Here is a 13622-nt window from a genome sequence, read left to right on the forward strand (position 1 = left end):
GGCTTTGCATTTGTCCTCTCCTCAGATTGTCCCTGTTCCTCTCTGCACCCCATCCCCTTCTTTGTCTGGAAGGAGGTAGAACTAATAAAAGTGATAACATGGAAATTTGTTTCAGGAGCTAAAATTTGCCTTATAAGAAGTTATAAATGTACAACAGAGGAAGGGAGTGTAGAGAGACGTGAAGCAGGGTATCTTCGCTGGAGCAGAGGGGGGTCAGAGGAAGAAGGAAATGCTGGCATAAGCACAGTGGGATTCGGGGAAAATGGTTGAGATTTACTCAAGGGATTAACTTCATAACACTGCCTTTGCCAGAAACAGAACTAATCTTGTTGCCTCTGAAATGAAGCACTACAGACAGCAGACTTTCTTATAGATTATTTAATTACAGATTATCATAGGAGAGAGATTGTTGATTTTCATATCTATAGAGCAAACAACAAAGGAAGGCTTTTGTGACATTCACAAACTATTTTTAAATGACTCCTATTCCACAAATCCTTAATTTTTCTTCTTTAAAAAAAGCGTCATAACTTTGAATTTCTTACTGTGACCATTATGATAACAATAAATCTCGTGAGGAGGCCAGGTTTCTTGGCTTACTCAATTGTCCGCTCTGCCCTTCCTCATCTGGTGTGCTCTCAGATGACTCTCCTTTTTCGTCCCATCATAGACGACTAGGTATTTGAACTTTCATCCTGCTGGAAACTTCTAGTGGGCTAGTCACCATCACTCTCACTGGAACTGCCACTGTCAGATGAGTCACTACTGTCATGCTTTCTAGGAGGGCTAAACCTTCTACTGGAATGGGGTTTTCTATAACCCCAGGAGCGTTTTCTTTGTGGCACACCCTTATTCCGTGTAGAATTTTGTCTGTGGGGAACATAATGATTTCTTCTGCTGTGTGTTATTATAGTCCCCTCATTATTGAGGCCATTATGGGAACCTATTTCATTTTTAATTTCATTATCTAGATCTCGAGAAGGAACAAGCCGGCCCTGACTTTTGCCCTTACTGGGAAATCTTTGTTTTTCATTTGAGATTGCTTGATTCCTATTAGAATGCTCTGTGCCTTTTCTACTAGTACCTTTGCCATTTTTTGGAATTTCATTATAATTAGTACTTTCAGCTATATCACTACTGCCTTCTTTTTTTTTCTCTTTTGAGGGTGGATGAGGGTAATGAAACTCTACTTTTCCTTGGTGAGCATTTTGGCTGCTGGCATCTACTCTGTTTCCTTCTTTTCCAGGGAGTTCCTTAAAGTTGGTGCTACCTATGATGTCATTGCTGCCCTCCACTACTAGGCTTACATCAGCTGTGTTTGCTTCTTTCCTTGTTTCATCCCTGGTTCCAATGGTATTTCTGCCATTTTCTTCTTTTTCTGGGATCTCATTGTAACCTGGTCCTCTTGCATCGGCTTCACTCGGGCCAGAAAACTCTGTTTGAATATCTGCACCTTTTAGGTCAGGACCAATAGGTTCCTCTTTACCAGAAATGTCCTTAAAAGGTTGACCATCTCCACTGAAAGGAGAGATATCATTGTCCCCCCTCCCTTGAAGATCTGGGTAACCACTGCCTTCAAAATCACTGGGGATTTTTTTGAGTTTTGGGAGCTGTTTTGAATAGTCAGTGTTGTATTGAGTAAGGCGTGTGCTTTTGCTTTTAACTGGAATGTTCTGAGCTTGGGGATCTCTTTGATAATTCTTTTTATCTTTTGAGGGGACTTTAACATAGTTCACACTTGCTGGGATTTTGCTTAGAACATTTCTGTGTTGGTTCTCTTTGTTTTCTTCAGCCAAGAGTTCAGTCACAGTCCCTGGCTCCATTATATGTTGCATATTATTTCTAATAAGAGCTGTACCATATTCCTCTTGGTCACGTAGTTTGCTGATAGCATTGTCTCCATCATCGACCCCATTATTCCCAGTGGATTCAGGATAAATGTATCTCTTTTGGTCACTGTGGGCATTTTCTTTGTTATTAATAGTATCATCTTCATTTGTTGCCTGTCTGTTTTCAAAAGGAGTTTGGGTTTTGCTACTTTGATTATTTTCATTGGCTCCAACAATGGACAAGCTTTTCTCTCTTTCCTGGACAATGTTTTCTTTAGGTGCTGGTTCTTGATTTCTTCTTTTACCAGAATTGTGATGAGCAATACTGTCTTTCTTCTTTTCTTCCTGCTAAAGTGTAATTTTCAACATAAAGTATTATTTTATGTTAAATTTTAAAAATTTAATAATTCTTAGGCAATTTAAAAAGAATTACCCACCAGATACTTAAAAGAAAGACTATTAACTCAATAGAGGTTTGTTGGTAGAGATAATTCTGGAATGGCCAAAGTAAGTTTCATGGACAAAGAATGAGCAAGGCTGGAAGGATGGGTAGGATCCAGATATATGGTAGGAAAGCAGGGAGAATATTTTAAGAATAAGTGGCACATTTAAATGTTTGGAAATAGGAAACATCTGAAAGATAATACGAATAAAACTGTGGTTTGAATATAGAAATTCTAAAGAAACGAATAAGAAATAAATTTGGAAATGTAGATTAGGTCCTGATTTTGAAGGAGGACCTGAATTTGAGGAGCATATGCTTCAAGAGTGGTCCTCCTCAAACATAGAGACATAATTGATAAAATAAAATAAATTGAAACCATAGTTAAAATTTCAATGTCAACATTGTTGTTGAGACAAAGACAGATATTTAGACTAAAAGTGAAAAGTTCACTATTAAAATTTTTATGAGTACTGCACCAAATAGTAAGATGTTTAAATGCAAATTGGTTATAGCAACATTTTTAGCCAAAAAAAGTCCTCATCTTGTGACTAGTAAGTCATTGCAAGTGAAATGTAGTTCATATTTTAAAAAATAATTATTCTTTCTCTCTGCTCTTGCCCTGGTCTTCAGAGGTATTTATCTGCCTAAAGGAAGATTTTTTTTTGTTTCTTTTTTTTTCTTCTTGTTTTCAGAAAATAGACAAATAGATGAATCTAGGTGATACTAAGTTTTTGACATTCAAAGAATTTTCAATGTTCCAAACCCAGTCATTGTCAGAAAAAAGGATTCATTAATTTTCTTTTCTTCCCTGCTTGTCATGCAATAAGCCAAATTGGATAGTCTAGATCAATAGTTCTCAAATTTAGCATTTATCAGAACCATTTGGAACGCTTACTAAAACAAATATTGTTGAAACCAATGGCCAGAGTTTCCTGGAGTGAGGCTCTAGAATTTGCATTTAATAACATTGCCCAGCTGATGTTGATAGCTGCTGGTCTGTAGACCACATTTGAGAACTATAGTTCTAGATCATAAAGTTTAAGTAATGGAGATCTGGACAAGGAATGTCCCTGAATGATAACAGAATGAAAGGAGAAAGTGGAGAAGAAAAATAAAGTGTTTATCCATATATCTCAATTTATCCTTCTTTTGGGGAAGTCTGCAAAGATGCTGCTTCATAGGCTGTATTTAACCAACCTGGGGTGCAGCCCAGTTGCAATAAGCTTGGCAGAACAATGTGGTCAAAAAGAGGGGCTGAGATCAACTTTGCCCATGCCACTCAACAGTTTCCCTGTGGCACAGGCTAGATATGGAAGCATCTGCAAGTCTGTTCAGGAGCTTTCCAGAAGGTGTCACTGTGGAGGGAATGAGGTGACTCTAAAAGGAGCAATGTAGATGGAGCATACACATTATGGACAAAAGTGAGACATACTCAGACATAGAGGGGTCTAAGCCAAGAGAGGCTGAAACACTACTGGGCCCCAAATAAGACTGTACTATACTGATCCTAAGCGATGGTAGCCAGAGACTTCATCTTAGGATACAAGCAGGGTAGGAAGCACACAAGTGGTCAAGCAGCATTGCCCACGCATGTCTGAGGATTCCACGTCTTTCCCTCCACTATGGTGTTACCCATGTGTGTTCATATGGTATATGGTATGTAGGGGGTATGTATGTAAGCCATATCCTACTGTCTCATATGCCTGTATGCCACCTTAGAAAAGGAGGGAGAGTGAGGATCTGAATGTTTCTATCCAAAAGAAACTAAAATACTTACTTAAAGAACTATTACAGTGATTTAATAACCTTAAGTTTAAGCAGGTTGAATTGAAATTAATTTCTGCATGTTCCCTCCCCCCTTCCATTAACTCATGGGTAGGAGCTCTTGAGCAACAGAGCAATGATAGATGAAACAAATAACATACTTTCTCTTCACCTCAAAATCGTAGCGTAAGATAAAATTGACAACACCATGACATAGGCCTTTGAACTGGTAAATATTACAAAATGAAGAATAAGAGATATTTATTGAGGGGCTGGAACATGTAAGAAATTGGGCTGAGTGCCACATGTTCTAAGCAATACCTGATGACTTATGGAATGGCAGAGACAATAGTCCTGCAGGGGCATAGAGGGTGGGGGTGGAGGAGTGGGGGAGGGACCTCATTTTCAACTGGGGCTCTCACAGACTTACAAAGTGCTGGAGATCTGTAGAGCCTGAGCCTCTAGGGCAAAGAATTTGGATTTATTTTGCAGAGAATGAAGAGCTAGTGAAGATTTATGAGCAAGGGACTAACAATAAAAATCAACATTTAGGAGGAACAGCAGTAAGAAAGAACAGTTAGGAGGATGCTGCAATGCCCACACCTGAGATACAATCACTTGGATTAGGGTAATGCCAGATGAAAACATTACAAAGAAAAAACCTTCTGTTGGTGCCCAGATAGAGGAAAGGTTAATAACGATAATGGGCTGCACTATTGATCTGTAAAAATGAAGACAAGAGAAAAAGATACTGGCTTTACTTTTAGACATATTGGTGTTGTGAGAATGTAGAACCTGAGCTTGAAAAAGCAATATTCAGTTGGAGATAGGCATCACAGCCTTTCTGGGTCACCTAGTACCAGTCCTTCCTGGCTTCATGACCTATGGTCAGCTGTTCCCTCCTTGAACACTTTTTGGGCTAACTGCTTGTTATGTTTTATGTGAGATCTTTTCATTTATATTCTAATTTTCATTATATTCTATTTTTTCAAGTTTTTTTTAACCTGCAACTAGTAACTAGTATTTCTTTTTTTCCTAAAGCAATAATGATTAATTTATTTCCTCTTTCATGTGCAAACTTTCTTTTTTTTTTTTTCAACATTTATTTATTTTTTTTGGGAGAGAGAGAGACAGAGCATGAACAGGGGAGGGGCAGAGAGAGAGGGAGACACAGAATCGGAAACAGGCTCCAGGCTCTGAGCCATCGACCCAGAGCCTGACGCGGGGCTCGAACTCATGGACCGCGAGATCGTGACCTGGCTGAAGTCGGACGCTTAACCGACTGTGCCACCCAGGCACCCCATGTGCAAACTTTCTAATATTTTGAAAAGTTAAGATTTCCTCCAAACTCACTGCTTTCTCTTCTCCAAGTTGACACTTGCAATTGTCAATTATTAGGTCACTATGTTCAGTCCTGTCATCTTACCGTGGATCTCCTTTAGCCTGTGGGGTCCCAAACAACCCCAGACTCTGATATAGCCTGAGCAGCCCAGAGCACACAGCGTCTAGTAGCTTCCTTGCCCTGGCAGCAGCCCTGTTTTTACTAATGCAGCTTAATTTTGTCTCTCCCGCCCCCTTTTTTTGGCCACCACTTCAGTCTGTTGGCTCTTGTTGAGCATGTGGACATTTTCTTGGATGTATTAACTAAATATGTGAAAATACATGAGAACTCCCAGATGGAGGAAAACAGTGTAGTCAGCTGGAAGCTTGCCCTCACAGAGCAAATGTGTAGGGAAGATAAAGGACATCGAAAGCCCACATTCAGGGAAGCCAGGGTAATGGGGAATCACATTTAGTGAAACAGGAGGCAAGAGGTGCCAAATGGTCTTTCTTGATCCCTCAGCCAAGCACTCATTGAGAGTAGGTACACTATGCAAAGAGCACGGGTATTTAAGATTTTTCTATGAGGAAAAAACACAATAGAAACAAACTTTATAGTGGATTATTTCTGGATAAAAAGTACTTTAAACATTTGACTTATTTTAAATCATTGAGTCTTAGTTTTACATGGACATTTATATTTTCCTTTGCAATCAAGTTCATTTGCTCATTGTGAATATAGCTATTTGAGTTAAACACGTGCATTAGCAAATCAACAAATTATAATAATCTCTTCTTATTTTTTTTCTCTCCCTACTGTGCATGGGAAGTTTTGTTTTCTTTTTGGTGCTATCAAGCTTTAAAAACAGTAGCAGGTATACTAATTGTGTGCATTTCACAAAAGACTGAATAGAGTTCTTTGATAAATGAAAACGTGAAACAACTTTTAAACTGTGGAATGTGATGGTCAGTCATTTTTACATTTGTTATGTTAAATGACTTCTGGTTGCATCACTGACCACATGATGGTTCTTGTATCAGTGGGCTGGAGATTTTCTATGCTCTGCTTTTCTCTCTCCATTCCCTGGTTCATAGTATTCTTTTTGTGGAGTTTTGTGGAGAGTGTCCTCTATCACCTGCTTGTTTGCTCAAATTCTACTCATCCTCCAAGGCCCAGCTCCATTATGTCCATTATGTAGCTTTCCTTAAACACCAGGCTAGGAACTGATCTTTTTCTACTCCAAGTCCCTAGAAGCATGGTTTTGGGGGTACTATTCCCACAGCACTTTGCATATTCTGTCTTGAGTTATAATGACTTTTATGAGCGCTTTTTTTTTTCTTGTCTAACTCTAAGTTCCTGGAGAGAAAGCGTTAACTTTTCTCAATTATTTTATCTCACATAGTATCTTGCACAACAGGAAGAGCTCAACATATATTGATTACCACAAATAAGTTTCAATTTACTCCATATAACAAATGTAACAGGCAGTTAGTCTTAGAGATGCCATCTAAAGAATAACAAGCAGAACAAAATAACATTCTGAATAGAAACTACTACTTTCATGAGAAACGAAACCAGATTTGGAAACAGTAAATAGTCCTTTTGCTGATGGCATTTTAAGCTGTTTCCAGCTCTTTGGCCAATGAATCTGCAAGAAGGGACTGAATGAAAAGAATTATTGTCCCACTCCAGGGACAAGGCCCTTATTCTTTCTTTTCCAAGCATCCTGACCCAGATGGAGTTGTCAGTGGAATGAATTTAAGGGGAACTAAAGCATGTCACTCTTTAGTCTAAAATGATTTCTCCAATAGCCATCTAACCTCACCATTGGAACATATGATAGAATATGCTCAGAAACTTTCCTTATAAAAGACCAGGTGTTACTCAGAAGCAATAAGAAAAAGGCACAGGCATTGGGGGTCCACAGTACCACATCTGCAGGGGTCGGTCCCAAAGCAGGGCAGGATTTGGGCCAGGGCAGGAGTGAACCATCTGTGTCAGGAAAGCTCTGGAACACAGAGTTCTATAGCAGAGATGCTTAAGGAGCCAGGGACTATGGGAAAAGGACGAAGGCACCAGCCACAGACAGAAACCCAGAGTAATCAAAAGTAAACTTGTCTCCTCTATGGTTTTCCCCTAGGATTTGTCCAGAGTTTGGCACATGATAAGGAACTTCACTCAGAGATTGAGCTTACCTTTATGTCAGTGTGATTTTTCCTCCCAGAAGATGTGTAAACATACTTAAACATGTAATACCCATGTTTCTCATGGTGGCCTTTATACGTTATCTACAAAGACATAACATTATATTAAGATGTGTTTATATCATATTAAGTTTTCTGGTTCTCTTTTTGGTTGTACAAGACATTCTTTAACTTAGGTGAAGTCAAATTCTGCCCCTGACAAATGGTAGTGCTTCTTATAACCATAGGAGAGCATGTATCAGCCAGCTTCTAAGGATAAAACTTGTCCCTTTCTTTTCTACATGCCTGTAAGTCTGTTTTCCCTAAGGATGACTATCAACTGCTCTCTCTCTCTCTCTCGCAGGGTGCATTCAATTTTATTACCAAATTTCAATGGAAATGGAGTCTTTGGAAATATTTTCAGGTGGAGGGCCTTGTAAGGATTAGGAGAAATGCAGGTTTTACAGTATTCATGTCTGATGTCTAACTGGAAAAACTCACAGCATGAACATTCAGGCTCTCTCATGTTTGCAGCATTTGCCTTTGTAATTTTCAGCTGAGATAAAGGACAGAAGATTGTTAGGTCCTAGAACAGAATTTTCTGAGACTGCTGTGAGAAACCATGGTAGGCTGCAATTTGGTGACATGAAATGCTGAGGGTACTTGTTTAATTTTCTGGATGCATATGGACAACTAACCCCACATAAACATAAGATTTGTTAACTCCCCGCTCTTTGCTTTCTCCCTCATTTGTTGTTTTGTTCTCATGTACGTGTGTGGGGAAAATAGTTTGCTAATAATACACCAGAAGTCTTACTCACTTCTCCCTCTGAAGAGAGAAATCACAGTGAAGAGAAACAAATCCCAATTCAGAATGTTTCTCTCTTCTATCACACATTGTGTGAATTAAGTGCCAAAATTACGTTGTATAATTTTGCATCTGCGTTCTAAGTGCACAAGAATATTTTGACACTTAAAAATTTCCTCTCATGACTTTTTTCTTTACAGAGTTGAAATAGGTTTATTTGAGAAAAATAATTCTGTTTACCCTCTGTTCTTCCACACAGTCTTCCTTAGTTTTCTCAGTCTGTGGTTGAAATGTCTGGAAGGGAACAAAAAATAAAACTTCACCAAACATTCATTCTTTCATCCACTTGTGCACACAATAATTGTCTCATTTATTTTTCTCTGACTGGGTTGTACTATTCAGTGTGGAAAATCATTCCAACCAAAGAAGATGCATACATTACAGTCATATTTATGTTAGTCCTTGCAGAAGAGGGAGCCGGTATTCCTCCTCCAGAGGGAGACAAGGCCATCTCCATTATAGAACCATATTCAGGCACAGGAGCATTGCCAGGCTGGGGGAGGGGTGCCACTCCAGATGTGGAAGTATGGATGTCTCTGATATCAACTGAAAAGTTTTCACTGGCACATGGAGAGTTGTTCAGTGTCAGTGAACCGAAATCAGAATCTGATAATGTGGATTGTATGTGTGTATTGATTGTATAAGTTTAGTAGTTGCTGTATGAACCAAGAACTGATGTTGCTAATGGTCCAGCAAGAGTAAAACCATAGCCCTGTATGTAAGGGTTAGGATCACACCCAGGAATGGGACTTTGTTTTTGCCAGTCACCCGAGCAGAGATTTCTTTCAGGGAAAGGAAAATGCAGTGGCCTATGTATCGGGACAAATACTTTCTCTTGATCTGATATGAAAGTGTCCAAAGATCTTGAGAATACCTGGGGTGAGAGGCAGCTATTGAAGTGCAGAAATGCCAGGAACTAGAAAGGAATAGCTACAGGCAGCTTGTTCCAGGATTTGGGGCTAAAATTTAGGTGTCACAGGAGAGCATTCAGAAGAGGACCTGAGAATTTTGGAGCAAGCCTGCTGTGGAAGAACAGACATAATTCTTTTAGTCCCAGTATTTTTATTTTCTTATTTATTTTTGAAATTCCTAGGTTATCTCAGATTTGAGAAGAGGAACCAATGGGTGAGATTAGTTTGTGTTTAAATGCATGTGCTAAAGTGGAAGCAGGCATCATGGTGGTATCAGTCATAGAAGAGAGAGAAACCCTCAAGAGAAAGATGAAATAAAAAGGTCTTATCTACCTAGAAAGTATTCTTCCTGAATAAACTTTAATGTTCTATATTTTTCTGCAATAAGATCTAGGCAATTATCCTTTTGGATATTGTACTTCTGCTCTCTCTGGGATGACCTCTACAAACTACATTTCCCAAGCTCCTTTGCCATCTGGGTTCGGTCTGGGTTTGGATGATGGGAGGCCTAGCTTGAGCTTGAAAGGTAGAAGGAGAGTGACCAAGGCGCTCTCTGGGGTTGCATCTCTGGGATGGACATACCTCTTTTGTGGTCCTATATTTGTTGCCCCTCCTCTCCCCCCCACTCAGGGCACAGAGAACAGCACCTCCTTCCTTGTTTCTTCAGCCCAAGGGGTGCTAGTAGCTTCAATTTTGGGTTGCCTCACCACCCTTGATTTGCTCTTTCTCTTTGTCCTATTACTTTATAATTATCCTCCAAATAAAATCCCTCTATTGAACACCCACCCTGTTGTGGGTTTTATTTTCCTGACGGGATGCTGACTGATAAAATTATCTTAGAAATAAATTCAATACTTTACTAAAAGCGTGCTATTGGCTTGGCTCCAAGGCAGATCTGCCTAACATTCCATTACATGCTAGAAACAAAAATAGCTTGTCAACAATACCAATATTTACATAGCACTTTACAGTTTGTAAGCTATAAAATTTATATCTACATAGGCAGTAGAAGAAACAAAGTTGCCTATGCTTAAACTGGTGGTAGTTGTCAAAGTGAAGGAGATATTTTAACTGAATCCTCAGTCTCAAAGTTCCAGGGTTAAAATAATAAATTTTTAAGTGGCCTGCTATATGCAAAAAAGAATAAGAAGAGGAAATGTTCCTGAATTTTACATGAAGTACCTTCAAGGCATATTTTATAATTCAATCCATTATTGACATTTTTTCTTATGTTGGTTCTTCTATTAGCCTGTGCATGTAAATTTATTTTTTTTAACATTTATTTATTTATTTTTTAACGTTTATTTATTTTTGAGACAGAGAGAGACAGAGCATGAACGGGGGAGGGGCAGAGAGAGAGGGAGACACAGAATCAGAAACAGGCTCCAGGCTCTGAGCCATCAGCCCAGAGCCCGACGCGGGGCTCGAACTCACGGACTGCGAGATCGTGACCTGGCTGAAGTCGGACGCTTAACCGACTGCGCCACCCAGGCGCCTCTGTGCATGTAAATTTAGATCATTGTATCATTTCTCAAAAGTATCAACACTGTGAAAATAATTCTGAATATGAGGCTACAGAGAAGAGAAACCTAAAACTGAGATGGGTAGATATTAAACAAGAGAAAAAAAGAACCCAACAGGTTGGGGTATTCGGCATCTTCTTATAGAACACACATACGCATGAATTAAAAACTATACTCGGTAAGATAGAATACTTTAATATAGTTCATGATAATCATGAACTTACAACAAAGTAACTTAGAGTCTTTGTAGTCTACTGCATATTGATGAATATTAATTGAATTGCATGGCCCAATAACCATCTTTTCTCCCATTTTCAAGTTTTATTTTTGAAGGAAACCAAAATGTCACCCCCAAAATATGCTTCTTTGACATAAAAGTTATTTTGAACTGGGGCTACCTGGGTGGCTCAGTTGGTTAAGCATCTGACCCTTGACTGGCTCAGGTCATGATCTCACGGTTCATGAGTTTGAGCCCCACGTTGGGCTCTGTGCTGATAGTGCAAGATCCTGTCCCCCTCTTCCTCTGCCCCTCCTCTGTGCTCGCTCTTTTTCAAAATAAATAAATAAACAAAAAAATATTATTTTGAACTGAAGGCAATTAAGAAGTAGAAAATGCAGAATAAGTTCCCCTTTTCAGCCTCAAGGCAGGAAACCAATTCTCCTGTTACTGGAGATAGACTCTTATCAGTTCAGAGATGGCATCAGAAGAATCCATAGGAAATTTTGTTAAACTAACTTAATCCTCCTCATTAAGGAAGATAAGGACTACCTAGCCCTTGTTGGACTCCTAACCCAAACTCCTTTGTCTTACCAAATTGTCACAAATTGTTTGTCTAAAAGGTATAAAGGCTTCCTGCTTTGGTCACCTCTTTGGGTGCTTTTCTCCTATTCATCTGTTTCTGTCAGTTTAATTTGCTGACTGAGCCACAGACCCAAAGAGGGTTGAAGAAAACTTTTTTCCCCCTACAGTTTGAATCTGGATTGTAATTCCAAAACAGATGTGAATGACTCAGTATATTCTAATTTCTGATACCACAATCTATTATTAAACAATTGAGGTAATTGCTCAAATGAGATCTATATATCTGGGAGAAAACATTACATTTAGCCATTCATAATTACAAATTTTGTCTCTATGTCCTTGCTGAGCCTCTTTCATCTGAAAGACGCATCCCTCCCTTCTTCCCCCACATTCACTTTGCAATTCTCCCACGCTTGAATGTGGCCCTGTAATGGAGAAGGCATTGTGTCTCCCTCTGGGAAAGATGCTGGCTCCCTCTCTTGACCAGTGGTAACTGGATTGATATTGACATAACATTTACTGGAAAATGGTCACAGGGTGCCATTCCAGCTGTTCCTGGGAATATGTTGCTCGAAATAGATTTGTCCTCAGCTGGCGGGATTGAGCTGGGTCAGCAAGACCCACTCAACCCCTGTCACGCCTAAGCACATGCCTCTGTGGTGATGATTGAGCTGAGTTGTGTGGATTGGGGCTGGCAGATGCCTATTTTAAGTAGTATAGCCCACCACAGGACTGTGAAAGGATATGTGCTAAGAGGGGCCATGCTTTCCTCAACTTCTGCTGTCCTCACTAGATGGTATGGTTCATGCTCATCACTGGATTACCTAACTGGTCACTCACTTGCTCAAGACCTATATTTAAGTACTTCCAGCAACAGGATGACTACTTATTTCCATGCTCTCCAACTGGAATGGTTGCTCTGAAAAGCTAGGATGCTTTTCATACATTATCTAATTAGCACTGTGTCTATACTATAGAAAATATTGGTAGCACTCAGCATTTTCACAAGATAATTTAGTCACATCCTGAGTACCCATCTGGGTGAATCAGAGGGAAGAAAAGATACAAAAGGAAATTGCAGTTCAATTTATGTTAAACCTAGGGGTCCTTTTTCCCATTTTTAGCTTTGCTGATGAAGTGAAAATCATTAGCAGCATTTCACAGTGTTGGGGTGTTGCAAGAATTACAGGAAAGGTCTGGTTTTTTTCCATTACCATGTATATACAAAATTTAGTTGGTCAGCCTTAAAACAATCAGGTCGGGTTTTTTGTTTTTTTTTTCAGTTTTAAAATATTGAGAAGTTCTTTAGCTATAATTTGGGTCCCTGCACATTTACTGATTAAAATTAGCTGATTTGAAACACTGTGGCTGGCTATTAATTTTCTCAAAAACAACTCTTTTTGGCATTTCTTAAAAGGCAACATGTTGACATTTTGTAATTCAGCACATGTTCATTGAGGTCCTCCTTGGTGTTAGACATTCGTGTCAAGTGCTGGATGCTTTCTGTTTGCTTGGTACTTTATTACAACTAAACTAAGTAGGGGTTACTAATTTAAACAACATGCTTTAAAAAAAATAGAGCAAGAGATACTATGATGCATATAACTGAATTGGTAAATGCTTACTGGTGCTGCCCAGGTCACGCTGAAAAGAAGGAGTCCCAAACAAACAATTTGCATCTTCGAGACTCTCTGCAAAAAGACAATAATATTTTACCCTAAAGCAATGCCAATTATGAGCTGCAGTCCTAATAATAAATAAAACACAAAAGTATACACAAACATCCTTCCTCCAATTGTCCATTTTCGTATTTAAAAAAAAAGTATAATTTATATCCAAGTGTAGGTACTTTGAGAGCTTTCACATGTCTAATTATTATAATGTCAAAATGAAAACTGTCCAATGCTATTAAAACAAGTCAGTTGATAGAAATGAAATATATATGTGTGTGTGTATACACATAACAAGTAAATATA

General features: G+C 39.0%; 1 protein-coding gene across 1 annotated transcript; it reads right to left on the reverse strand.

Moving 5' to 3' along the window:
- Window positions 1-716: 716 nt before the first annotated feature.
- Window positions 717-13325, reverse strand: MEPE (matrix extracellular phosphoglycoprotein). The gene is made up of 4 exons (XM_047857512.1): window positions 13272-13325; window positions 8591-8644; window positions 7555-7647; window positions 717-2177 (listed from the first exon to the last, which is right to left on the reverse strand). Exons 1-4 carry the CDS (start codon window positions 13323-13325, stop codon window positions 717-719), a joined length of 1662 nt encoding a protein of 553 aa, XP_047713468.1.
- Window positions 13326-13622: the final 297 nt, after the last annotated feature.

The sequence above is a fragment of the Prionailurus viverrinus genome, chromosome B1 (genome assembly GCF_022837055.1).
Source record: "Prionailurus viverrinus isolate Anna chromosome B1, UM_Priviv_1.0, whole genome shotgun sequence".
NCBI classification, from domain to species: domain Eukaryota; kingdom Metazoa; phylum Chordata; class Mammalia; order Carnivora; family Felidae; genus Prionailurus; species Prionailurus viverrinus.